This window comes from Sphaerodactylus townsendi, linkage group LG11 (assembly GCF_021028975.2).
Source record: "Sphaerodactylus townsendi isolate TG3544 linkage group LG11, MPM_Stown_v2.3, whole genome shotgun sequence".
Taxonomy (NCBI): Eukaryota; Metazoa; Chordata; class Lepidosauria; order Squamata; family Sphaerodactylidae; genus Sphaerodactylus; species Sphaerodactylus townsendi.
The window spans coordinates 78183835-78210348 of NC_059435.1; the positions used below are offsets into that span (position 1 = coordinate 78183835).

The 26514-nt window shown below is 54.5% G+C and overlaps 1 protein-coding gene across 6 annotated transcripts in view; it reads right to left on the minus strand.

The window, feature by feature from the left end:
• The window catches only part of LOC125441207 (SCO-spondin-like), a 125733-nt gene that overhangs the window by 24243 nt on the left and 74976 nt on the right, over window positions 1-26514 (minus strand). For all 6 annotated transcript variants that reach the window (XM_048511616.1, XM_048511614.1, XM_048511613.1 and 3 more), the window contains 28 exons: window positions 25631-25760; window positions 25269-25394; window positions 24243-24334; window positions 23737-23916; window positions 22126-22290; window positions 21674-21926; window positions 21341-21387; window positions 19623-19799; window positions 19054-19185; window positions 18794-18939; window positions 17166-17260; window positions 17027-17079; window positions 15862-16032; window positions 13658-13828; window positions 13351-13430; window positions 11903-12072; window positions 11745-11791; window positions 10814-11014; window positions 10246-10416; window positions 8515-8712; window positions 7546-7642; window positions 6532-6755; window positions 5859-6008; window positions 4016-4182; window positions 2681-2835; window positions 1531-1751; window positions 1007-1048; window positions 675-845 (listed from right to left, as the gene is read on the minus strand). In XM_048511616.1, the coding sequence (XP_048367573.1) occupies window positions 675-845; window positions 1007-1048; window positions 1531-1751; window positions 2681-2835; window positions 4016-4182; window positions 5859-6008; window positions 6532-6755; window positions 7546-7642; window positions 8515-8712; window positions 10246-10416; window positions 10814-11014; window positions 11745-11791; window positions 11903-12072; window positions 13351-13430; window positions 13658-13828; window positions 15862-16032; window positions 17027-17079; window positions 17166-17260; window positions 18794-18939; window positions 19054-19185; window positions 19623-19799; window positions 21341-21387; window positions 21674-21926; window positions 22126-22290; window positions 23737-23916; window positions 24243-24334; window positions 25269-25394; window positions 25631-25760 (4032 nt within the window). The remainder of the gene's footprint in view (window positions 1-674; window positions 846-1006; window positions 1049-1530; window positions 1752-2680; window positions 2836-4015; window positions 4183-5858; window positions 6009-6531; window positions 6756-7545; window positions 7643-8514; window positions 8713-10245; window positions 10417-10813; window positions 11015-11744; window positions 11792-11902; window positions 12073-13350; window positions 13431-13657; window positions 13829-15861; window positions 16033-17026; window positions 17080-17165; window positions 17261-18793; window positions 18940-19053; window positions 19186-19622; window positions 19800-21340; window positions 21388-21673; window positions 21927-22125; window positions 22291-23736; window positions 23917-24242; window positions 24335-25268; window positions 25395-25630; window positions 25761-26514) is intronic.

A 26514-nucleotide genomic window follows, 5' to 3' on the forward strand; every position in this document is an offset into this window, starting at 1 on the left:
GAGAGATGCCTTTTACATCCCCCGGTCCTTTCAACTGGAGCTGTTGAGGACTGAACCAGGGAGCTTCCTCTTGCCAAGCAGGGGGGTCTTCCATTCAGCCACAGCCCCTCCTCCTCAACCCCCCCCCCACGACACCTCCGCTAAGCCCCTCCTCCGCCAACCTTTCCCCAGGCTTCTCGGATGAAAGGTGGGCTGACAGAGCCGCAAATCAGTGCTGCTGCTGTGTTAAAGGATGTTGGAGGGCATGAATGCCTGGGAGATGCTCGAGTATGGGGGAACGCCGCCGGAAAAGGGTATTCCACATTCCCCCGACTGACCTCTCCTTCCAAAATGTGGATTCGGAGAAACTGCTGAGGTTGCCAGACCTCCTGGCTCCTATGTGTACGTGCAGTTTTGCCAAAACCCTCTGCTTTAATCCCCCTGTGCCCTTTTGCCCTGTTCATTGTCTTGTATCCAGGTATTGCGTTTCCCCTGCCTGCCTTGTTTGATTTTCCACTTGTAAACTGTCAATAAAAGGGCTTGGAGAGAGACGGGACGGGAGAGTTGCTCCCTGCTTCTCTCACTGGCCGAAACGACATGCTGCCTCCATTGCTGTAAGACAACAAAAGGAGGGAGATGCAGACCCATCAGTCACTCAAGGACACAACAAGGCGGAAGGTCGCAGGGCTTCTCACCTGTGCACTGGGGCAAATTGCACGCTCGTTCCTGGAAAGCGTCTCCCGTGCAGTTGGCCCCTCCTTGGCAAAACCGCATGCGGGTCTTGAGGGATGGGAGATCTGGATCACTGCAGGTCTTTGAGCAGGGAGTCCACGAGGACCAAGGAGAGAAGGCGTCCCCCTCAGAGCCTGGGGAGGGGAAGCAGGAAGACACAGGAAGTCCATTTCCTACCTCTTCACCACCATGTGGGTTTGCTCCCTCCTTAATGGCATGGGAATCCGACAGAACGAAGAGTTCTAAACCAGACTTCTTACCCACGGCACCACTTGAGCAATTCCGTCCCCCTTACCTGGGATGCCAGAGACAGGCTCTTTCGTGGGACCAGCCACTGCTGTGGAGGAGAAGAGAGCCAACTTACTGGTACAGCAGACTGAGCGTCCTCCCCACCCTTCTGCAATCAGCCATTAGGAGGACCAATAACATTAGACAGCCCACATTAGAGAGAGGGGCTTGCATATTATCATCATCAATCGTTATAAATCACAATGCCTAAAATATGCCAGGTGCTGTGAAGGAATGAAACCCCAGCACCAGGAGGCAACATCGAGGAAAGGGGCCCTGCTGTTGGACCTCCAGAGGAACTGGGTGGCCACAGGATGCAGGACTAGACGGACCCTCCCTGGTCTTATCCAGCAGGGCTCTTCTGATGTTCTTAACATGACTGGGTTCCTGTCTGGAATGCTTTGATGCATGGAAGGCAGTTGGACTTGATGGCCCTTCAGGTCTGTTTCAACTCTATGATTCTACTTGTACCCCCACCCACCCCCCCAAAAACCACCCCAGCCCACGATCCCCTTGCCTGGGGCCTCTTACCTTGGCAATCTGGTGCCTGGCAGTACCTGATGTCAATTTGTGGGCCGACACACTCCTTTCCCCCCCTGGCAGGCAAGGGATTGGTGCATTCACGTGACCTGGTCATGTTCCCCAGCCCCCCACAGGTCAACGAGCAGGGTGTCCATGGGCTCCAGTGTGTGAAGCCCCCATCCATGGGGCAGAGGGAGAAAATGCAAGACAGCTGCCCGTGGCGGCAGGAGCTGAGTCAAAGAGAAGAAATCATGGGGACAGTGAGACGGGCCTCCAGTCACAAAACCCCCGGCTGGGATAAAATGTGATTAACCTTTCAGGAGACACAAGGAGTGGTTCCTGGGATGCCTCCATGTCCCGTCTCCCAAGAATTCTGTTTGTCTACAGAATCCCGTAGTCAGACAGGGAAGGAAGCACTGCTCCCTGCTTCCCCACATGAGACAGGAAAGAAAAGAGTCAGGAATGGGATCTCCCTTCATGCCTCAAAGCTGTTCTTCTCTGCTCTGTGTTGCTGTTCAAAAACACCTCCCCTGCACTCTGCTTTAAGCATTTCAAAGGAAAAGACACGTGTCCTTTGGAAACATTTTTTCCTTTATAAAATGCTAATGTAAAGCAGGGAGCCTGTTGGGGGAAAAAGAAACCAAGTTTGAAGGAGCAAATCCTTTTCTTTTATTGCTTTGAGGCAAACCGAGGCTGCACAAACTTGCCACTTGCATTTGATAGGGGGGACAAGGTGTGGGATCTTTATTTCAATGCCAATAAAAAAAAGTCTTCCAGGTGAAATGCCTTTGAGCAGCTCCAGAGGAAGGCCCAGAGGTGGGTGAGGCTGCCAGGCTGGGACCCAAAGGGCACGATAGAGCTGAGGGGGGCTACTGCAAGTCAAAACGCAGGGAAATGTTCAGCCTCGCTGCCTGCACAGGGCTTCCCAGGAGAAACTCAGCAGGGGCGCATGAAGCTGCTGCCCCTCCTGAATCAGACCCTCCTTGGTCCATCACGGTCAGTTCTGTCCACATGACTGGCAGCAGCTCAGTCTCAGACAGATGCCCCAAATCTCCTGTTCTCAGATCCTTTTAACTGGAGATGCTGCCAGGGGCTGAAACAGCGACCTCTGCTACTGACCCACGGCCCCCTCCCCCACATTTAAGTTGGGCCCACTCACCAGTTGCTGCAGGCAGAGTGGATGGTGGTGTTTGGCAGCACCTCCTCCCCCAGGGAAATCAGCCGACCCTGCGAGGCCGCTGGAGCTCTGCCAGGCCCCGAGGAGTGGTTCCGGAGCATCTTCAGGGCTTCCTCAGTCACGACACAGGGACACTCCTGTGCCCGAAGGGAGAGAAGCAGCGCGGGAGTGCCCGTGCGCACGTGCACGTGGCTAAGCACACTGCCGTTCCCCTGCAAGCACGAGGCCCCAGGAGGACACAGCAGGTGATGGACAGCCCACACGGAGCTGAGGTGCCAGGCCACCGCCAGGATGACGAGGAATCCTGGCCTGCTTGGAGTCATCCAACGGCTCTCTTGGGTGCCACAAATCCATGGTCACAAAAACTATCTTACATGAGAATTCAGACATTTGGAAATAACCACGGAAGCCCGACTGGCAGCCACAGGTGACCCTGCCAGCTCCCCCGCTGCCCCCCCCTCCACAGCCACTGCTGCCAACTCTCTAGGACAGTGGTGGCGAACCTTTGGCACTCCAGATGTTATGGACTACAATTCCCATCAGCCCCTGCCAGCATCGCCAACTGGCCATGCTGGCAGGGGCTGATGGGAATTGTAGTCCACAACATCTGGAGTGCCAAAGGTTCGCCACCATGGCTCTAGGAGCTTCCCAGGCCAGAGTTGGCAACAAGACATCGACTCCTTGAGCTCCGAGGAAAAATCAAAACAGTCTTGGATGAAAGAAGAACAATTTTCTTTCATCCAAAAGAACCTTCTTTTGGAAGATTTTGGAAGAGTGGACTGAAGGGAGGGTGGGCTTTGGGAAGGGGAGGGCAGCTCACCAGGGAGGTGAGGCCATAGAGCCCGCCTTCCAGAGCTGCCATTTCCGGGGGGGGGGGGGTCGGCATAGTCTGGAGATCAGCTGTAATTCCAGGATAACTCCTGGCACACTGGCAGGATGGCACCCCTAGACGTGGCACTGCCAGATGCTCTCGACTGAGCTACCAATGCAGACTCCTGTGCCTCTGAGCCTGGCAGCCTCTTCCTGTTGCCACGCAGGGAGGCGGCCCACTTGTTCTTTGGATAGTGAAACCCAGCATCAAACTCTGCTCCTGCCTGCCCACCCCCCCCATGGCAGCCATTTTGTGATGCCCGTCCCCTTGCGATAGCTGTTTTGTGATGGTGCCCAAAACATTTTTCTCCATATTCCAGAAGAACCCACAGGCTCCTCCCCTGAACTGGCTGTTCAACTCAGGAAGGGATGGGCCTCTAAGGCAAAATCAAAAGGTGATCAACCGAAGACCCACTCAGCAGTTCGGAGGAGGGAAAGAGAGCCCACCTGGACACAGGCCCCATGGTGCTGGTAGGTGCCCACTGGGCAGTGGCACCCCTCCTCACAGCCATCCGAGAAGCAGTCCATCTGGTGGGTGAGGTGGGAACAGCTGTAGGGGCACCCTTCTTCCTTCAGGCACTCCCGGTACAAGCGTCCCGCTGGGCAGCCCACCTCTGGAGAGGAAGAAGCAAGTGTGACGGCCAGCAGGGTCTGGGGGGGCGGTCAGATCTCACCACACCTTTCTTGCCTCCTCCTGCCCCCGTCCCCCTCAGTCACAAGGGGCTTGTGGGAGCCTGCAGCCTCCTCAGTCCCAAATCTACAACCAGCTGCCCCAAAGACACTGTAGGGCATTCCTGAGCTCCACCACACAACACCACCAGGAAAAAACCCTCCATCTCATTCTGCCTCTTGGGGATTCACCGTGCCTTCCACCCAACCAAAGTCTGACAGGAGGACTGGAGATGTGCGTAGATGGCAGGGGCAGGCCCGGTCTTCTACTCCTGGTGCTGGGGATTCCTTAACCCCATTAAAAACAGGAGGCCTGTAAGGATCCTGCCTGCCAGGTACCAAACCAGACCATGGGACGGGTCCGTCAGCCCCGCCTGGCAGAAGCTCTCTAGAAAAACCCTGGAGAAGTTTTCCCCATTGCTGCTGATAGCTGTCCCTTTAACGGGGACTGCTCAGGCTCCCACTCAGCACCAGGCCTGCCCAGGACACAGCAGAAGCTGGGGTGCGTCCGAAGGGTCTGCCAGGGCAATGGGCACCGATCCCTAAGGATTATCATTAACTCTTCTTTTTTAAAAAAAGTCAGCTCTTGCCTATTGCTAGGCCAGCCCCCTCCCCCTTGCAGCTTACAACATCACCACGAAGGCAACCTTTTCGACCACTAGCAGTAGCCAGAAGCAACACCCAGCACAAAAAGGAGGCCAGAGAGATCAGCACAAAGAAAGACAAGGTTGTATAGTGGTTAGTGTGATGGACTAACAGTGCCATTCTATGGAGAGTTATTCCAGTCTCAGCCCATTCACTTAAATGGGTGTAGAGTGGAGTCGCTCTGCATAGGATTGTGCTGTAAATTATGGAAATCTTGGATTCAACTCCCTCTTTTACCATGAAGCTTGTTAGATGACCTTGAGCCGATCTCTCTCTCTCTCTCATTTATTATTACTCATTTGCCATAATGCTCGCCAGGTTTAATGTTATGCCTTCTGCCTTGTTACATGGCAGATTTAATAAGCAAGAAAAGGCCAAAAGATTGTGCCCATGAAACGATGGCCCAGTTGAATCTCTGACCCACCAATTCCTACACTGTCTCAGATTCAAGGAAATCAGATCCAAGTATGTGAATCTTACTCCTTTACATTTACCAGATCTCCCCGATTTAATTAGATTACACTACATGCTGGACAACCCTGATCCTTCTCTCTGTATGATAGTGGCAGACTTTCTCCTGGAAATTACTAAACGCCAGTAGATTTCCTTCGACCTGTATTGTATATGCTTTTTAATCCATTTTTTATTACTGTTGTACTGTTGTCTATGCCAATAAAGGCTTGCTTCTCTATTACTCATTTCATTTCTACGCTGCCTGTAGCCAAAGCTCTCTGGGCTGTTTACGTGAATCAAACAATCCAAATACCATAAAAGGTCTGAAATTTTCAAAGTACAAAAATATTAAACCAATTAAAACAACACAACGCAGTTAACAAAAACAGATATAGGGAAGGAAGCGCCAGGTAATGCCAGTGCAACTGTGCTAAGTCAGTGTCCATTTCCACTTGTGCCCAGCTGGATCCAAACCATTGTCTGAACTGTGCACATCCCAAACTCTAGTGGGGGGCAAACTCACCTAGGCACACCTGTGTGTTGCATGTCTTGCTCTGGGTGGCCAAGCCGTGGCACTCCAGCCGGATACACTGGCGGCTACGCACCTGCTCTCCCCCACCGCAGGACACGGTGCAGGGGGTCCACAGGGACCACTCGCCCCAGGCCTCCTCCTCTGTGAGAGAAAGGAAGGAAGAGGTCAGGCCGCCTGTTCTCTCTCCCGTCCACCCTCACCCGGTTGCTCACCAATGCAAACTGACCTCTCCCAGGTAGTCACCCCGCCAAGAGAAAACATGCAGGCATGGGCGGTGGGGGTCCTCATCAAGAAAGAGGAAGGGGGCTCTTCCTCCTACCTCAGTGCTGTGAGCCCAGTTTGAATCAGCTCCTCCCTCAACTTGGGGGACACTCAAATTTTCAAGAAAACTCCAGAGAGAGATCCAGTCACGGTCTGTGGTTCTCCCATCCAGCTTCGTGCTCAATGCAGGGAGGGGAACCGTCACCAAACCGGGGCGTGTCATCCCCCACCCAGACGGGTACAGTGCCCCCCTCTCCCCCAACACCTGGCCCTTTCCTGCCACCACAGACATAAGGGCAACCCTTCCTCATCTGGCCACCCTCTGCTTTGTTGTGGACTCATCTGACTGAACAGGGATGTCTCTCTTCCACCCATGGGTTCCTCCCTCTTGCCCCCTCCTCACCTGGGCAATCCTGCTGGTTTGGGCAGGGCCTTTGCTGCTCACTGTGGCCTATGCAGCCCCGGCCTCCGTTTTGGGGAACTGGGCTGTCACACTGTCGGAAGCGGAACTGGACTCCCTCCCCACAGCTCTGGGTGCAGGGTGACCACGGCCCCCAGGTGCCCCAGCCCCCATGCAGGTGACATGAGGGGTCCACGCTGCACTGCAGTTGTCCAGCCACACAGGTGCTGGGTACAAAAATGGGAGAGGATGAGGAGTGTAAACAGTGCTTTTTTTAAACATTAGTTAATACACATACTAAGTTAGCAGCCAAAAGACAATCAAGGATCGAGACAAAGGAAGCTCGAGCTCCCGAAGGCCTCTGCTCTGGAAAACGGTTGGACTGTAGCTTGTCTCCTGCAGACCAATCTGGCAATCTCCTTGGAACTATCTGAGCAGCAAGAGAGCCAAGAAATGGAGAGGGAGGTGGCCGAGGCCAAGCAGATGACACGTAAAGCTTAGGAAAGACAAAGAGGTCTCGAGGAAAGATCTGAAAGAGGGGCAGGAAGTGAAGCAGGCGAGGACTGGCAAAGATGAAAGGCTGGGGGGCAGCTCTCAATACAGTGCAAGTGGAATGGGGAGGGGTCTGCGGCTGAGGAAGAAGGGGGAGACAGGAGAGGGAACTTCATGGCTCTACCAAAGGCTGGACACCAGTGAGAAGAAGAGAATCTGGCCAAAAACAGGACAAGAAAGATTCTGGATTCTCTACACCTGGAGCTGAGGGTTTGGATTGGGGGGGGGGAGGGGGCTGCCTACCTAGTGCATTCTAAATATGTTATTAAACTTATGTGAAATATGACAACCAAATGTACGTGACATCTTGAAAAAAGACCAAGATAAGTAAATAAATAAATAGTACTATCTGGGGCTGGTTTACCTATCCGATTGGGTATCACGGAAGTGGGGAGAGACTGCAGAGACTTAGCCAAGGTGGCCGCTTCTCTCCCTGCCCCACCTGCTTGAATTGCTCAGACTCACCAGTTCTGGCAAGGCCCATAAATATTCTCCCCGGGCTCAGCATACTCCCAGGGAGCCAGGCCTGACCAGGAAGAGAGATTGCGTCCCTCTAGAGAACCTGCAAGGAAGGAAGGGAGGAGAGAGGTCTGGCCAATCGTGCCCTCCACATTGCCCCACCTGTTGCCACCAATTTCCACAATCTTCCAAGAACAGTTCATATCTGATGAAGAGAGCTGTGATTCTCCAAAGTTCACCCCCCCCCCCAAATTCTGTTGATCTCTAAGGTGCTTCTAGACTTGAAACTAGATGCTCCATGGCAGACCAAGTTGGCTACCCTTTGAAAGTGAACCGTTCAAGGTATTTTGAGTGCCCCAGAAAGGTACGCCTGCCCCCTCCTGGAGATGCCAATGACGTGGGCTTGAACCTGGCCCAGGAGAGGATGCCAGTCCCCTTCCATGCCACGGATGCCTGGCACAGCCTTGGTGACCTCCACCCTGAGCTGCTGCCAATAGAACCAGCCCTGCCCCCCTTTGAGTTGCTGCTCTAGACAATTTTTTGGCAGGGCTGCACTTGGAGCAAGGCTACCCATTCCTCAAAGCACATACAGCCCAGGAAATGGGAGAAGACGGTTACAGGCTTCCTGCTGATCCAGATTCCAGGAAAGGCCCAGGATCAGCTGGGAGTCATAATCCCCCACAGGATTCAAGTCCATCAAAGCCACAGCAGGCTGGGTGATGGGGGCAGGGAGACCATTGCCTACCCAGCTGACGCCTCCCAGCCTTCCCTCTCCCTGTCCCCAGTTTGACCTGGTGCACTCACCCACTTGCCTGCAGAGGGGAAGCATGATGCATCATGCATTGGCACTGGTGGTGCCAATAAATGTATCTGTATCTATCTATCTGCATCATGCAAGATGCCACGGGTTGCCCTGGCAAAGGATCCCTACGGCAGGCAGCTCAGGGGTACTTCTCTCCTCCTAGAAACACTTACCCAACCAGCTGCTGCGATATTTGCAGTGGCACTGTGCGGGCCTGACGCAGGCGCCACCCTGGAGCAGCTGTTCTTCTGGGCAGGCACACACTGGCTGGCACTGCTGGCTTTCCAGGCAGGTGGTGTCTGGGTGAAGGTCCTCACAGGTGCGTGGGCAGGGCTTGCCACACGGGAAAGACACCTGGCCTCCGCTGCAGTCTAAGGAGACCGGAGAAGCCCCTGAGTCTGGTTTCCTCACCCCTGGTGCCGAGCTTTGCACAAGCTTCCTGACTCTCAAGCAAATAGCTACGCCAGGGGCCCCCAACATGGCGCCTGTGCTGCCTGCTGGCATCTGTCCTGGTGCCTGCCAAGGGCTTTTAGAAGGGCTTTGGCCCAGCAAGGCTTCTGATTGGCTGTGCGGATTTCTACAAACATTGCTGTAGCCGCAGCTGCCACCACAGCACAAGGCTCTCCACTGTGTGTGGATGAAGGTAGGTTGCAGCAGCCGTTCTGTGGCTGGGTTTCACTCCTGCGGCAGCCGTCTTGCGTCTGCACTCTTTACACTGGGTCAGAATGCCAAAGGTGCCCCAGGCTCAAAAAGGACCCTCCCGCTACCCTACCTGTCCCACAGCAATGCGTACACAAGACCAATGCCCCGTACAGAAGGTCCATCCATGCAGGAACTTGTCAACCAAGCCCTGCTTAGATTTCGGCTGCTTCCCGTGTTGACAGTCTGGCTGCGGCCCTTGTTTTTCTGCAGCAGAATGTCTTAATGGCACTGGGGTCATTCTGAGCTGGATTCATGGACTTGACCCTTCAGCTGGATCCAAATATCCCACCTGTGACCTGGCTCCAAAGGGGAGCTGCAGAGCGGCTGCAAGTGGACAGTCCATCTGGCCACCGGACCTGCAGCCACTATGAAGGAGGGGGTGGAGCTTACTTCGGCTATCAGAAGGGCAGATGGCTGTTTCCAGGCCTTGGGGAGGGTGGAGGTTGTGTGATTGCCAGCACACTGTGCTTTATTCAGTGCACACACAAGAGAGAAAAGGGTGGGTGGGAATAGCAGCACCAGCAGAAAGAGTTGTGAAAATGTGGGTGTGCAGACTCCATTCTCTCCCCACCCCGCTTGCTGTGGCTGTTGTCGTGCCCCCTGCAGATGCAGCCTTTAACACATGGTGAGCCTACAAGCACAAGCAAAGATTGCTGCGTGTGTAGGACTGGCACATCTGCAAGTAGGGTGCCAGTCTCCAGGTGGGGCCTGGAGGTCTCTGAAAATTACAAGGGAACTCCAGACAACTGAGACCAGGAAATGGCACCTCCAGAAGGAAGATTCTATGATATCCCATCAATTCTTGGCAAAAATCCTCCCCCAATTCCCCCCTCCACAGAAACCACCCCCAAATCTCCAAGCGCTCCTCAACCTGGAGTTGGCAGCTCTATGCAGCGAGGCTCTGTGAACACAGGAAGCAAGAAACACTGTAAAGCAGTCCAGCTTTGTCCCAGTTTTGCACATTACATGCTCCGTGCAGGTGACAAAGTTCACAATTTGGATTCCAAGTTAAAAGCATGGCTGAAATTCAGGCTCCAAATGTGAGCACTTAAGCCTGAGTGTCCTGTCAAATTTGGTTTTGCTAAACTTCATTTCCATACCAAGCTAGACTTGGAGGTGCCGACTGCCAAGGGCAAGGTGCTGTTGCAGGCAAGCCCCTCGGCCCGCCCCCCCAATTGCAGAGGGAAGACCCTTCTTTGCACCTTCACACACAGTGACTCCATCGTGGCACGGACGGCTCTGCCGGGCTTCCTCCGGGCAGGACAGGCCTCCAAAGCGGGCAGGAGGGTTGGTGCATTCTCTGCTCCGGGCAGACTCCCCAAAGCAGGCATCGCAGGGTGACCAGGGATTCCACGAACTCCAGCCCCCGTCCACTGCAGGGTGAAGGAGGAGAAAGGACAGGTGCGTGTGGGGGTGGGGTGGGCACACCCTGGCAAGAGATGAGGGGGCACAGGCAACACTTGGCTACACAACTCCCCCTTTGCCTGGTGTGGGAATGGTGGGCAGGAGGGCAAGGAACAGGGACCACCCTCTGAATGGGGGTCTTTGCCAGGGCTGCCGAAGGAACAGATATGGTGGATCGCTTTCATGTGGAAACAGCCAGGGACAAATTCTGGTCCAGGAAAGCAGCTTCTCAATTCCCAGAAACAGGAGAGGGGAGAAAAGAAGGAAATATGGGAGGAAGACTCGGCATCGTGGACACTCTGGCGCAGGAGTCAGATGCTTGGCCCAAGGAGCCCCTCGCCTCTCCTCGCCTTGGAGGGCTGGTACCTGGACAGAAGGTGGCGGTGGGACACTCTTTCCTCTCAAGCTGCATCCCACTGTCTCCATGGTACTCCTGAGTCCCCTCGCACTCGGGGCCCCCGTGGTGGGGCTTAGGGCAACTGCAGGTACGGTAGCGGGTCACCATCTCACTGCCACACGTTCTGGAACAGGGACTCCAAGGGGACCAGTCACACCAGCTGCCAGGAACTGGAGCAGAGAAGGGGAAGGTTCAGAGGAACACTTTATGCCAGGGGGCGGGCCCGACCCCTTCATCCTAGGCCTTTTAACACGGGGGCCCGACCTCCCTGTGGGAGTATAAGCAGCTGCCAGGAGGTTGCGGGAAGCAAACCAGAAAGGGTAGGCAGGTGGTGAATCCCCGAGGGGAGACTATTCCATAGCTCAGTGGAGGAAGGTACCACCAGGAGTGCCTCCCGCCACAACCTCAGTGCCCAGGCAGGTACATATGGGCACAGGTGCTCCTACAGGTAGGCAGGGTTCAAACCTTTTAGGGCTTTGTACATCAACGTCAACACCTTGAATTGAGCCCGGGGTAAATCAGGAGCCAGTCCCTTAAGGACCCGTGTGATGTGCATCTGGCCGGATGTACTGGCTAACAGCCTAGCTGTCACGTGCTATACCAGCTCCAGCTTCCAGACCATTTTCAAGGGCAGCCCCTTGAAGGGCAGCACATAGCAGTAGTCCAATCAAGAGGTACCAGAGCATGTAACATGTGATCAGCCCCCTTTGTCAAAAAATGGGTGGAGATGGTGAACCAGACGGAGCGGCTAGAAGGCCCTCGTGGCCACCACCATCACTTGAAGCTCAAAGGACAGCGATGAATCCGGGAGCACCCCCATATCTCGTGCCTGATCATTCTGGGGCACCCAGCCCCACTGGTTGCCACCATTCCTTCCAGGAGCTCAAAGCTGTTACTCACCTGCACAGGCCAGGTTAGTGCAGGTCAGCCTCCCTTGGGAGCAGGTGCTGGTGGGGGAGAAATTAGGAGACAGGCTGAAACACCTCCAGGCCTCTACCAGGACCCAGAGGTGTTTCTGGGAGCACCTGACCCAGCCCCACAGGGCCCCTGGGCCTCACCAGGTGTTGCAGCCGTCGCCACGAGGGATGATCTGTCCTGGCAGGTACCGGTGGCCGGCAAGCAAATCCAGGCAGGGGCAGCTGTGCTTCTCCACGCAGGCTGTGCCATTTCTATCCAGAACTTTCCCTCCAGTGCAATAGCAGCCAGGCTCACAGGTCCACAGGCAATGCTGGGGAGCATGGAGGAAGGGGAGGGAAACCCATAGAACCAGGAGACAGACTTAGGGGGGTGCCCCTGATCTAAATTGACACTTTGGGGAGAAAACCAGCCAAGACGCCTGCTCGGTGGGTGGGTGAGGGGCTTTCCACAAGCCCCCGAGGAAGAAAGGGGGTCATGAAGGCAGGGCAGAGATCTCCCGGCTGGTCTGTTTACATTCCAGATGTCCAGAAGCTGTACATAGAAAGCACAGAATATGCCCAGTCTTCATTTTAAAAAGCGAGTTACTAGCCCTCATGCTGGTGCTGAGAAGCTTGAAAGAAATAATTGGTACGCATCTTGCAGAGGGAGTGAGAAGAATCCTAATGGGTGACGTTTCTTCTGAACACAGAGCATTGCAAATTAATACACGCAGCACTGCCTCCTTCCCCACTGCAAGCAAGTGCCCCAAGGGCCTATCGGCAGCCTGGCTTCTTTACCCCAGAGGAGCTGTCTGTCTGCTGACCATGAGGAGTTGAAGCCAGACCCCAAACTTTCCCTCTAAAGAAGAGACAAAGAGGAGTTTGGATTTTTACCCTGCCTTTCTCTCCTCCTGTAAGGAGCCTCAAGACAGCTTACAAACTCCTTTCCCTTCCTGTCCCCACAACAGACACCTTGTGAGGTAGGTGGGGCTGAGAGAGTTCAGAGAGAACTGAGACTGGCCCAAGGCTACCCAGCAGGCTGCATGTACAGGAGCAGGGAAACAAATCCGGCTCTTCAGATAAGATTCTGCTGCTCATGTGGAGGAGTGGGGAATTAAACCTGGTTCTCCAGGTTAGAGTCCACCTGCTCTTAACCATTATGCCACGCTGGCTCTGCAGGGATGTATCTAAAGAAAATGGCACCCAGGGAGGCAAGCACTGAAATTGCCCTTTCTGAAGCAAAGAAATCCATTTTCAAATGAGAATATTGTTTTTGCAGCCTTGGCTTATACTACTGCCCTTGGCCATGGAGGCTCATGCAGGGACCCCCACCCCCACCCCCGGTGAATGGCTGAGCTGCTCAAGGACATCTCTGCAGTCATCCCTCATTGTAATAATCCAGGAGTCGGGGGGGGGTGAGGGTGGGGGAGTTAATGCTTGGAGAGAAACGGGGCATCTGGATCCATCTCATCTCTTTACCCCCTGCCAGGGAAAATGGGGGGGGGGGCTGGCCCTGTGGGTGGGAGGGTGGGTGGGTGGCTGGTGTTGGAAGGGGAAAATCAGTGTGGGGCATTGAAAGAGACAGGGATCAGGGTCGCATGGAGCCTCACCGAGATGTCGTCACAGGTGCGGGGGCAAGAGGGTCCACAGCTGCTGTAGACAGAGCCCTCCACAGCGGAGCAGTTCAGTGCTGCAGGAGAAAGGGGGGTAGAATGAGGCCGGTGGCAGCATCAGTCCTCTGCAAAACCACTGGAAGGAGGGAGGCCCTCTCTGAGGTGCCCCCTGGAGCTGCTGCCAGCCTCCCTTCAGGGAAGAATCATGCCATCATCAGGTGGCAAGCGGCACCTGCCCTCCTGCATCAAGCCCATGCCCCCCACACCCCCAAATAGTGCACACCCGAGAGGAATGAGGGTTCACCTGGGCAGGGGTCCAAGTGGCAGGCCTCCACCTGCGTGGGCGGCCCCTCGCAGTAGTCCCCGCCACTCTGCGGGGCAGGGTTGTCGCAGGCTCTCCTCCGGCTCCGCATGCCTCCCCCACAGCTGACGGTGCAGCCGGTCCATGGGCTCCACTCCCCCCAGGCTCCGCTCCCTGAGAGAAGGGAAGGGGGGACCACCGTCCTCATCTGGCACAAATGCCACAGGGCCGTTCCCTTCTTGGGCGCAAGGACGTGCATTTGGCGGAAGAAGCGTGCCTGCTGTTCCTCCTCCTCTTTAAAAATCTTTGACGGTACTCTCTTGAGGAATGTCCAAAATTGGGTGCTTACTTCATGCTAGTGTTGCTAACCTCCAGGTGGGGGCCGGAGTCCTGGAATTATAACTGCTCTCCAATCTACAAAGGCCACTTCCTTTGGAGGAAATGGCTGTACGGGAAGGATGGGGTCTGGGGCACTCCCCACAGGCTTTCAGGCTCCCCCCCCCCCCAAATCTCCAGGAATTTCCCAGCCCAGAGGTGGCAACCTCACTTCCTGCCGTTGCAAACCGTGGCCTGACTTCTATCTTATCATTGTCTTACTTGAACCTGGTCAGTTCCATGTTAAATAAATAAAAATAGAATTGTATGTAGGGAAGCGAGAGTCGGCTTTTGTTACCCCAGCCCAGGGCCATTTTCAGTCCATTGCCTCAAGTGAGAAATGTTCACACTTGGAAGGCCACTAACACAATATAGACAATTGTGACAACTTCTTTCATGGTAAAAAGTCGCACGGCTCGAAGCCAAAATACAGCTGTTCTTCTGGAATAAGTCTTTTGATGAATCCAATAGAAATCAAGTGGTACTTTACAGACTGACGAAAATTTGCTCCGCAATAAGTTTTTGTGAGTTGAACTCATATCGTCAGGCCTCAACAACACAAGCCTTTATTGGCATATAGTATCGTCAGGCACATCTGATTCATCTCCAACATTTGAAGAAGTGAGTTTGGACTCTGCTGGAGTAAGTTATTTGAGGCGATTTGTTGTCGAAGGCTTTCACAGCCGGATTTAACTGGTTGTTATGGCTTTTCTGGGCTGCGTGGCCGTGGTCTGGTAGATCTTGTTCCTAATGTTTTGCCAACGTTTCTGGACACAGTGTGTAACAGACTTCCCTCTGTGATACACCTCTGAAGATGCCAGCCACAGATGCAGGCGAAATGTTAGGAACAAGATCTACTAGACCAGTGGTGGCGATAATCCGGCACTCCAGATGTTATGGACTACAATTCCCATCAGCCCCTGCCAGCATGGCCAATTGGCCATGCTGGCAGGGGCTGATGGGAATTGTAGTCCATAACATCTGGCCATGCTGGCAGGGGCTGATAGGAATTGTAACCCATAACATCTGGAGTGCCAAAGGTTCGCCACCACGGTACTAGACCATGGCCACACAGCCCAGAAAACCCACCACAACCAATATTTGAGGAGAGTTTCCTGGCTGGGAGTCTGGTTGCACAGCTGTGGCCTGACGCATGACAAACACGTATCATGTCGTTACACCTTGAGAAACACCCACTCCCCTGTCTGGCATCTTCCCGCAACATCAGCCCAAACATTTATGTCTTTTTCAATCTTATCCTTATGACCCCAGCCTGTTTGCTGGCAGCCACCAGGTCTCACGCTGGTACTTTCCAGCCATCACTGTGGAGGCCCTGGGGGCAGGTGTACCAAACCGCCTGCCACATCCTGGCCAGCCCACACTGGGGTGCACTGAGCTCACAGCTCTGCTCTGCCAGGGGACTCAGAGGATGACCACCTGCCCTGTGAGGGTGTCAAAGGGAGAACAAATAACATGGCTCTTGAGTCAGAGAAAGGGTGGGAAGAAAACCTGCCAGGCAGACAAGCAGAGATGCTTTGCCTTCCAGAGGGAGGGAACTGCCTGTCAAAAGCCCACTGGTTCACTGAGCACAGGTCACTGGGCAGCTGCACTGGCGTTGACCAGGAGAGGAGGAGGATCAGTGCAGATGAGCCAGGCCCCGTGGCACCAAACCCTGATCTTCTTGGCACCCCTTTCTGGCAGGTCCTGTTTTCGGCCCTTCCTGTCCCAGCATAAAACTGGCCAGATGAGAGGCGCTGGTCTTCTTCTCTGACTTGAACGAGAGCCTCGGTCTCAGAAAGTCACTGCTGTGAGGAAGCAAGGAGGGTACTCACTGGCACATGGCTGGACGTGGCAGGGCTTGTCTTCGTGGTCCGGCCCCAGGCAGGGCACGCCCATCCCAGACGAAGGGGGGTTTGTGCAGAAGCGGTAGCGGTTCTGGAACCCCAGCCCACAAGGAGCCGAACATTCACTCCAGGGAGTCCATTCGGACCACTGGCCGTTCACTGTCAAGGAAGGACCGGGCAAGAGGTCAGGGGCAGCAGGGTAGTAAGCCTGGGGGTTTGGAGAGGACAGAGGATCAGATGAAGAGGTCCGGGTGGGGGTGGGGGGCCCCAAAGGGGCAGGGCTGTGTGGCTTCATTCATACCTTTGCTGGTTCCTGCTACCCCTGAGAAGACTGGGTGGGTGCTTGGCCGCCACCCTGATTCCCATGCATGAGGTAATAGGACATCTTTTGTATGCTTTTACTTCAGCCATTTGCTGTTGCTTGTGTAATTGTGTTGCAGCCTGTTCTACTCAAGAAAGCAGGTTGATTTCCAAACCTAACCTGGGGTGTGTGCGGATGGCCTCGCTCTGCTTAGAAGTCTAAATTAAAGAATGAGCAGCACCACGGGCGAGGCAGCAGAGCGAAGCCACCCGCCACTCTCTCCCCAACACACTTCTCCTGATCTTTCCACAATTGCCTGCGGATCCGGCCCTGCTGGAGACAAATGATGCCGCCTGCCTGGGAGGCTTTTTGTGTAAACCTTGTGGGGAGGATGAGGGTCAGGCAAGAGAACATCACTGCTCAGCACACTTTCTACCACACGGATGCATGAAGCCGCCTTCTACTGAGTCAGGCCTCTTTGGCACACCAAGGCCAGCGTTGTCTGCTCAGAGAGGCAGCTGCTCTGCAGGGCCTCAGGCGGAGGAGGTCTTTCCCATCACCTCCTGCCTGGTCCTTTCAACTGGGGCTGCCGGGGATTGAACCTGGAACCTTCCACATGCCAAGCAGAAGCTCTGCCACTGAGCCGCAGCCCTCCCCCACCCCCACCCCGCCTCTCCCAACAAGCCTGCCAGGCCTGTTCATAAGAGCCACTTGCCCAGACCGCTTCCTTCCAGGGAGTGACCATTCTGGGGCAATTTGCCAATGCAGAGAAGGGTCCGTCACCACCCTGGGCCACCCTCTTGGGACTGGAGTCGTGTCGAGGATGAAAGCTGTACAGTGAGGGAGGCTTACCGTCCCCACAAGCGGCTCGGGAGCAGTTGTCCACTCGGCCAGCAACGCAGGAGCTGCAGAAAGGGAAAAGAGCCCCACTTAGACTGCAGAGCAGGGGGGGCGGCGGCCAAGCAGAGGAACGGGAGGCAGAGCCACTGACCAGTTCTCGCAGCCCTTGGAGACCTGCTCTCCTGGGGCAAACAGCAGCCCCTCTTGGGCACACGGGCACTCCTCCTTTGGCACGCAGAGATTGTTCTGGAAGGGGAAGCGGGACAGGATCAGGAACCAGGTGGTGCCCCTCCCCTCCCCCCCCTCACATGGTTAAGCTGCAGCCCCTCTTGTCGGCACTCTCCCGTCCCCACCAAATCCAGCCCCTCAAACCAGAAAATTCCACCATCAGTATAAGGCAAATTATACTGCTCTGCATATATCTGCTGCTTTTATTCCATTATTTGAGCAAACTGGGGTGGGGGGGGGGAGAGAAGGAAGTGAGAAGGAGAGGTCTGAATGGAATCAGGGGTGGTGTGGGCGTGTCTCTCCATGACCCCCAGCAGTGGAATCCCAGGTTTGGGGGCTGGGCAGAGAGCGCCTGGAGTTCTCTTCTGTCCATAACCCTCTCCCCCTCCTGTCTCCCTTTCCATCCATCCACTTGTATGTGTCCCACTATCCGATTGTGCCCCTTCCTCTGCTCATAAGCCTCCTGATGACTGCCCCATATTCATGCCCTTGCCTTGGCAGCACTGGCTAGTGGATGCAGCTGGCAATGCTGCCACTGCGTACCACCTGCATGCTTTGCCACATAGATGCTGGGAAGCTGGAGGTATGGTTGGCGAAGCACCCGTGAGTTAACTTGTGAGGGCAGGAAAAGGGCACCCAGACAAGCAGCAGGAAGGTGGCAGTGCCAGTGAGCCCCACCAGAAGGTCTGGGCCTCAGAGGCCGCCCCACCTCAAGGTTTGCTGATGCTGGATAGCTTTAAAAGGGGCTTGGACAGATTTATGGAGGAGAAGTTGATTTATGGCTACCAATTTTGATCCTCTTTGATCTGAGATTGCAGATGCCTTAACAGACCAGGTGCTTGGGAGCAGCAGCAGAAGGCCATTGCTTTCACATCCTGCAGGTGAGCTCCCAAAGGCACCTGGTGGGCCACTGCGAGTAGCAGAGAGCTGGACTAGATGGACTCTGGTCTGATCCAGCTGGCCTGTTCTTATGTTCTTATGGCCCTGACCACCACGAGCGCTTGGAACTTGGCTGTCTTGCTTTGGTTTTGTCTTTAGGTAAGTGGACATTCTTGGCGGGCTGAACCACCCAGCAGATCCCGTGTTCATGTGGCAAGTGGGGACAGCATATGGTGCGTATCAGTATCGGAAGCCCCAAGCTCTGTCTCACGCTTGCTTTGAAGTATCACTCCTATGGGGAGCTTATCAGTGCTTATATACAATGCTCACAGGAAGAGGAAACTGGCACAACACTGCTAGGACTATGCAAGCGACAGCAATCACACATCTGTGCAGTAAATTGGAAATTCCGGGAGAAGATTATACTGAAACCATTCCCCCTGGAATGCTAACTTTCTGTAAGAAGATAATTTTTTAAAGTATGGGAGAGTTAAATCATACAGTCCTCTGACTGCATGCTGAAGTGGTACAGGCCTGGTCCCCTCTGTACACAAGGATCACATTCCCATACAGGACAACCAAAGTCTGTTTCACGTCTGCCTCCGCCCTGCACATTCTCCTGGGAGCAGAGTGTAGCCCTGGGTAGCCTCAGCTTCTGCCAGCAGCACTCACCAGCAAGACAGTCCCCCGGGGGCAGAAGCAGCCGGCCTGGCAGGTCCCATTGGCAGCAGGCTCAGTGCTGAGCTCCGCACAAGAGGCTGGTCCCTCAGCACACTCACGCCACACCTTGCCAGCTGGGCACTGACCAGGGGCACCTCCTGGTCCAAAAGAGAAGGGGTGGGTGGGAAATCAGCTGGAAGGAATGCCGTGTGCTCCCCTTCTGTCTCCCACAGTGGGGTGTGATGGATGCAGCAGCCAGGATGTGTGCTCACCTGTGCAGGGATGAAGGTTGCAGGTGGCAAAGTCGATCCTGCGCAGGACAGTGCTTGTTCTCGTACGATTACGGTAGCCACCTCCACATGGCACTGAGCACTGTGACCAGGGGCCCCAATCGGCACCAGAGCCTAGTTGGGGTGGGGGAGAGAGTGACGGACCAAAGAAACTGTTCAGTGAAAAGTCCCAACTATGGGCAGAACACCTCCATCCCACATGGGCAAAGGGCCTTCCTGCTGCCCAGCTGTGCAATCTCCCCCCCCCCTCCCCGCTGCCACCAAGCCAGAGCCTGAGACTGGCCCCCATCCCATTTGGGTTAAGAGAAATGGCCAGTACTCACATTTGCCAAGTAGGCATGCCCTCTCCTCTCGGTTCTGAACTGACAGTACTGAGGGATGGCACTCTGTTCGTGCTCATGGTGCTCTTTTTGCCTAATTCCTTGGTGTACAAAACTGAACCCTTCCACCATTCCATTCCTGAGAAAGAGATGCCTCCCTACTGTGCTCTCTCTCTCTGACCCACAGCTGACACTCTGAGGTGACTGATCCCCCAACCCCGACTCCCTCACCATGACAGGCCTGCAGGCTGCAGAATTCAATCTCCACGTTGGAACCGTGGCAGAGGAGTCCTCCGGCAGAGGCTGGTGGCTCGGAGCCAGAGCCGGAGCGGAAGCGGCGGCGGGTTCCCACGTTGCAGGTGCGGCTGCAGGTGCTCCAGGCGGTCCAGGTGCTCCAGCCACAGTCCACTGCAGGTGGGGAAGAGAGCACTCAGGATCCCTGGGAGCATCCTCCCCACTCCTCCGTGCAGCCCCCAGAAAGCAGAATTGGAAAGAAGCAGACTCTGACACAAACCACAGGACGTTCCCCTGAATTAAAGGTCCCTCCACAACACTCAGAATGTAAGGGCTGGCCAGCCTCCAGGTGAGTCCTGGATTACCCCTGGAATTATAACTAATTTTCAGATGACAGCGATCAGATCCTCCAGAGCAGGGGTCCCCAAACTACGGCCCGGGGGCCAAATGTGGCCCCCTGAAGGCATTTATCCGGCCCGCCAGGCATGGTGGCGATGGCTCCATTCATGTGTAGTGGGGGCTCGAGGGAGAGGAGGAACCGGCCCCAACGGCTGCTGATTGCAATTACATGATGGCACCCCCAAATCTCCATGAATTTTCTGACCCAGAGTTGGAAACCTTACACGTGGCAACTCCTGTTCCGCCCTTCCCTCTCAGCTACTCCATGTGTTGCTCTCAGGCTTTCTGTTCCACCTCACTCTCATTGGCATCAGCCAGGCTGGCGAATCGCTCGCTGGCTGCTAGGGAGGAAGAACCCAGGAAGATACCTAATCCTGGGTTAGATGGAATGCTTCATTGGGAAAGTTCTGCTTTTTTTTTACAGGGGAAAGTATTCCACAGCCTCCCCAACAATATTTGGAGCCCACCCTGTACTTGACATACTTTGGTCACTGTTCTAAAAATAGACCATGACAGAAAGGCTGAAAGGTGAAATCAAACATTTTACAATCATTTGTGCATAGGAATTTGTTCATAGTTTTTTTTAGTCTGGCCCTCCAACAGTCTGAGGGACAGTGAACTGGCCCCCTGTTTAAAAAGTTTGGGGACCTTTGCTCCAGAGCAAGGGGCACTTAATCTCACCCCTGCTGAGCCCCTTCTCTTCTTCAAGCACTACCCTCCCCAGCCCCGCCCCGCCCCACCCCAGCCCCACCCTCCAGGAATTTCCCAAACCAGAGCTGGCTACCAAACTCAGAAGCAAAGCAAAGGAAAGCAACGTCAGCCACAGCATTCTGAGCTGAGTCTGGCAAAGTAGCGAGGGTGGGGGTGGGGGTGGCATGATGGCTCTCTCTAAGTATTTGAAGGGCTGTCACTTAGAGGAGGGCAGGGAGCTAATCCTGTTGGCCATAGAGGACAGGGATTGCAACAACGGATATAAATTACAGGCAGAAAAATACTGTCTGGATATCAGTAAAAATGTTTTCAAGTAATATCTGCATCTTATATCATTTTTTAAAAACAAATAAATAAAATATTTTTTTAAAAAGAAAAATGTTTTGACAGTAAGAGTTGTTCAGCTGTAGAATCAGCTCCCCCTTACTGGCAGTTTTTAAGCAGCAGCTGGAAAACAGCTGCTACGTGGGCCAGAAGCCTCCTTCCATTTCGTACCTGATTTCTGCCCCAGACCCATCTTTCCCCTCGCCCCCTCCCTATTTCCTCCTTCATGCCACTGTGTGCTGAAGGTGAAGAATTTGACCCTCCTGGCCCCTCCCTCTCACCTGTGCAGGGCACCGTCCCACACACCATCTCCCCATCTAGACAGGTGCTGAAAGGAAAAGGAAGGAGAAAACTTCAGAACTGACTCCCTTCTAGGGATTATGTGGAAGAAGAGGAATGGCGGGGACGAAGGGAGGGCTCAAACACCCCAGGTGTGCGAGGATGAGACTGATGGAGCTTCTCCCCATCAGCCCCAATCTTTAGGGAGACAAACACAGCAGGCATCAGCTGTGACCACAGCCCCTCCCCCCCCCCCACCCATGGGCAGAGGAGGCAGATCTTTGGCCAGGAGACTCCTCTGACTGCCTTCCCCATCTAGTCTGCTTGCCCCTTACCAGTTGTTGCAAGAGTCAAGCAAGACGGTGTCCCCCGGCTGGTAGAGCTCTCCTTGATGATAGCACGGGCACTCGCTGAGGGGCACACAGGTGTCGTCCTGAAGGAAGAGCCCACCTGGGCAGGAGCAGCCCTCGGCACACTGGGAGGCGCACTCCACCCCGGCGCCCTGGTCCAGGCAGAGGCGGGGGCAGGCCCCTCCCTTCTGCTGACATTCCTCGGCCGTCTGGTAGACCATGTTCCCTGGGCACAGCTCTGAAAGCGAGGGGTGGGCCAAGGCTGCCAATTAGAAAGGAGGGCCCCGCACAGAAGGGCGTCTGGGGCAGGAGAACCAGTGGAGCCTTGCCTGGCCCGTCTCACCTGCCTCAGTCTGACTGCACCTTGTGTGAGACCCCCTCCCTTGTCCCCACACCCAGTGCTGAGGGCTGGACTCCCATCTCCCCTCAGGCCAGACCTTTGCAAGGTTGCATGTTGCAGTCTCGAGTCTGGATGAGCGGTCCGGAGCACTCGAGGCCCCAGTAGGCTGGGTTGGAGCAGGTGCGGTTGCGTGTCTGAACACCCGAGTCACAGCGAGCGGAGCACTTGGACCAGGCTGTCCAGGGGGTCCAGATGCCTTCCACTGGGGAACAGAGGGAAAGGCTGGGGGCTGAGGATTGCCTGGGACAACACACTGAGCCCTTCTTTAAAGGATGGGACCCAGGGGTCTGCAACCTGCAGCTCTCCAGATGTTCACGGACTACAAATCCCATCAGCCCCTGCCAGCATGGTAGCCCATGAACATCTGGAGAGCTGCAGGTTGCAGACCCCCAGACCATGGCCAGGAAACCCCATCCCTAATGCAGATCATCTTCATTCCACCCTGTTGTACAGATCCAGTGAAGAACACATGCTCTGGCCAAGAATGTTGCAAGACCAATATATGTACATGCACTTACGCATGCTTACATTATCTCATATAGATGTATTATATTAAAGGCTATATGGAGGAAAGGAGCTTTGATTCTTGAAACCCCAAAGATCTTGTTTATCTCTAATCTGGTACTGGATTCTAATCTTGCAATTCCGTGGCAGAACAAGCTGGCTACCCCCTGCACTGGAAACATTATGTCTGTAGAATTTCCACTGAACAGAAACAGCTGCCATTTGGGGCATGATAGAGTTTTTTGGGGGGCGGGGGGGGGGGGCGTCAAATGGCTAAGATCACAGAAAGGGAAATCACAGCCTGTCTTTCTCTTGTGAAGCTTCTGTCAGTTATATTGTCTCCTCTGTGACGTTCTTCCTTAATTCAAAGGGATCGAGGATCTGTCATTAAAATGCAAATGGCCACCTTTGGTAGCCATAGTTTGCCCGGAGAAGTGCAGAGAAGAGAGGGAGGACATTTAACTCTTCACCAACCAAACCAGAGCCAGTCTTTTAAAAGTAAAAAACCCTGGTCTCTGTGCCCCAGCTTTCAAAGGTGACAGATGTAGTCACTAGAGACAGGGCATCTCCCGTGGTGGCACCTCACCTCTGCAAATGCTTTCCCCCTTGAGGCTTGCCTTTACTTTTAGCTGTCAGGCCAAAACATGCCTTTTACCCAGACTTTTAATTAAGGTTTTTATCTTATCAGCTTTTCAGTCGTCTGTTTTGTGTGCCTGTTTTTATGCTGCTTATGAACATTGACCTGTTTTTAATGACTTGCTTTGAATGAACATCCTATTATAATGTTTTTGATTGTAAACCGCCTTGAGCAGACCTCTGAAGAAGCAGCCTAGAAATATTCTAAATAAATACAAGATGTGTCCTACAAAATGCAGCTTTCCTCTTTAACATACTAACAATAATGCCAGAAGCCTGTTTTTAATTAGAAACACTAAGTGGGGATTATAGGGTTAAATCTCCTCTCCTAGGACGGCTTGGGGCAAATTGAGGCATTTGTGACCCTATGATTTGTGTTTTGCAAAGATGCACACTCTCTCTTACATCTGTATGAACCCTGATTAGGGTTAAAGAACCATTGGATTGTACCTGCTAGTTCCACCCCCTAACTGCTGCCCAGTGTAGCTTTGCAAACAACTTATCTCACCTGGGCAAGGAGGCGTGTCACAGGGTTCCTCCTGTGCCGAATCTCTGTCGCAGTCCACAGCCTCTGTGGAGCTGTTGCAGTGCCGGAACCGCTTTCTCACTCCCACGCTATCCGTGGCATAGAAGCAGGTCTTGGAGCAGGGAGACCAGGGGGTCCAGTCGCTCCAGGTACTGGGAATTTCTAGGCAGGGTGGGGTGGGGGAGAAGTTGGGGCAAGAGAGTCCATTTTGGGTTCTCATAGAGGGGTGTGTGTATCAGTTTGTGCTTATTTTTCAACATCACCATCCACTTCATCATTTTTTTTCATGACCACCTCTGCAGAATTCTGCTCGAGACAGACCCTCCTAGTAAGGGAGGTTCACTACCAGCTTAAAAGACCCCCCTCCCCCATTATTTTTGCCCCATGGGAATATGGCACTTCTTGTCCTGGCTGTTCATTCAGACCTTTGAAATTACTGGACAAAAGTTCTGATCTGTCCCTCTGCCCTTGGCTGTCACTGCTCCTACCTGGGACACAGGCTGTGTGGCATTCACGCACTTCCTGGGCGTCTCCTTGGCACAGGGCGCCACCATTGGCAGCTTCTGGGTTGGAGGGAGACCTGCAGGAGAAGCAAGATGCCCAGAATGGAGAGAGGCTTTCCCAAAGGGCAGTGCCAGCATTTACAGCTGCATCCGCCCCCTCCTCCCTCCCCCCTCCCCAAATACAAATTGCGAATGAGCGTTCTACTAGCTAAATGCCCCGCCTGAAAATGCTGAGTGTTGGCTTGATCACACCCACATCAGGAGCAGATTGCAGAGAAGGGCAACGAGGATGATTGAGGGACTGGAGCACCTTCCCTATGAGGAGAGGCTGCAGCGTTTGGGACTCTTTAGTTTGGAGAGGAGACGTCTGAGGGGGGATAGGATTGAAGTCTATACAATTATGCATGGGGTAGAAAATGTTGACAGAGAGAAATTTCTCTCTCTTTCTCACAATACTAGAACCAGGGGGCATTCATTGAAAATGCTGGGGGGCAGAATTAGGAATAATAAAAGGAAGCACTTCTTCACACAACGCGTGATTGGTGTTTGGAATATGCTGCCACAGGAGGTGGTGATGGCCGATAGCTTTAAAAGGGGCTTGGACAGATTTATGGAAGAGAAGTCAATCTATGGCTCCCAATCTTTAACCTCCTTGATCTCAGATTGCAAATGCCTTAACAGACCAGGTGCTCGGGAGCAGCAGCAGCAGCAGCAGCAGCAGCAGCAGCAGCAGCAGCAGCAGCAGCAGCCGCAGAAGGCCCTTGCTTTCACATCCTGCATGTGAGTTCCCAAAGGCACCTGGTGGGCCACTGCGAGTAGCAGAGTGCTGGACTAGATGGACTCTGGTCTGATCCAACAGGCTCTTTCTTATGTTCTTAGATTCTTGCCAAGCTGTGGTAGAGCCCCTAGAAGCCAGGTCATGTGGCTTTGTAGTCCCTTCCTGGCCTGGGAGTTCCCTGAGGCATCTCCCTGGTGGGATCATCCTGTGGATCTGTCTCTGCCATTGCTTACCTGAATCTCTGCTGCATCCCAACCCCGCAGCTCCGGCTGCAGAGTGTCCACGGGGACCACGCAGACCAGCCACAGTTCACAGGGCATGACATTGAGTCACAAGTCACTGCGCCATCCAAACAGACACTGGGCAGGGTAGAGAGAAGCCACGGTCAAGCAGAACAGAAACGGACACCCCGAGAAGCCACGCATTCCACCCACCGCCTTCAGCTGCCTCTCTGTGTTATGGCCAGGTGTGGATGGACAGAGCATCTGCCACATGCACAGCGGTGGATTCCACCTTGAGCGTTCTCTTTCCATCAAAAAAGCCATCCGTTCTGTGGCAAGCAGGGCGTGGCCCACCAATCCAGGCCCCCCCTCACCACTGGCTGCAGTTGTGTCTCAGGAACATCTCCCCCGGGAGCCGGTGCTCGTGGTCGAAGAAGCAGTGGCACTGGCTGATGTTCACGCAGCCTCCATCTTGCAAGAAGAGCCCAGGGGGGCAACGGCAGCCTGTGGGAACCGGGGAGCGGAAGCCATGAGAGTCCAGCTGTGCTGCACAGCCCCCCCCCCCCCGTGAGGCCGGGCAGCCCTTGGCAGCCCTCTCTTGCCAGCCCATGTGCTGCTAACGCCTGTGGAAGGAGTCAAAGGCCTCCCACCTGGCAAGAGAAACCAGGGACAGCACCCCCCCCCCAACAGCACCACCGCACTCCCAGCAAGGTAGCAAATACCCCCCCCTCAACCAGTAGGGTTGCCAACCTGTCTGTAGGGTCTGGAGATTTCTTGGAACGACAACTTATCTCCAGATGACAAAAATCAGTTCCCCTGGAGCAGGGGTAGGGAACCTGCGGCTCTCCAGATGTTCAGGAACTACAATTCCCATCAGCCCCTACCAGCATGGCCAATTGGTGGGAATTGTAGTTCCTGAACATCTGGAGAGCCGCAGGTTCCCTACCCCTGCCCTGGAGGAAACAGCTGCTTTGGCAGGTGGGCTGCGGAGTATCCTCCCCTCTCCTAACCCATCCCTCCCTAGGCTCTGCCCCCTCCCCCCCCAATCCCCCCGAGCAGGCAACCCTTGCGCCAAGGGTGAGGCTGAAAAGGAGCCCTCAAAATCCTGGTGCCAGAGATGTGGGAAGCCCAAGAATGGGAGTGGCCATCGGTGTGGAAAGTGGAAACAAGGGGGTGGGGCCTAGGCATGGAGGTTAAAGGTGGTAGTGGGGTCAACCATGTGGAGATCCAGCCGAGCCAGGGGGGCACTAACCGGGGC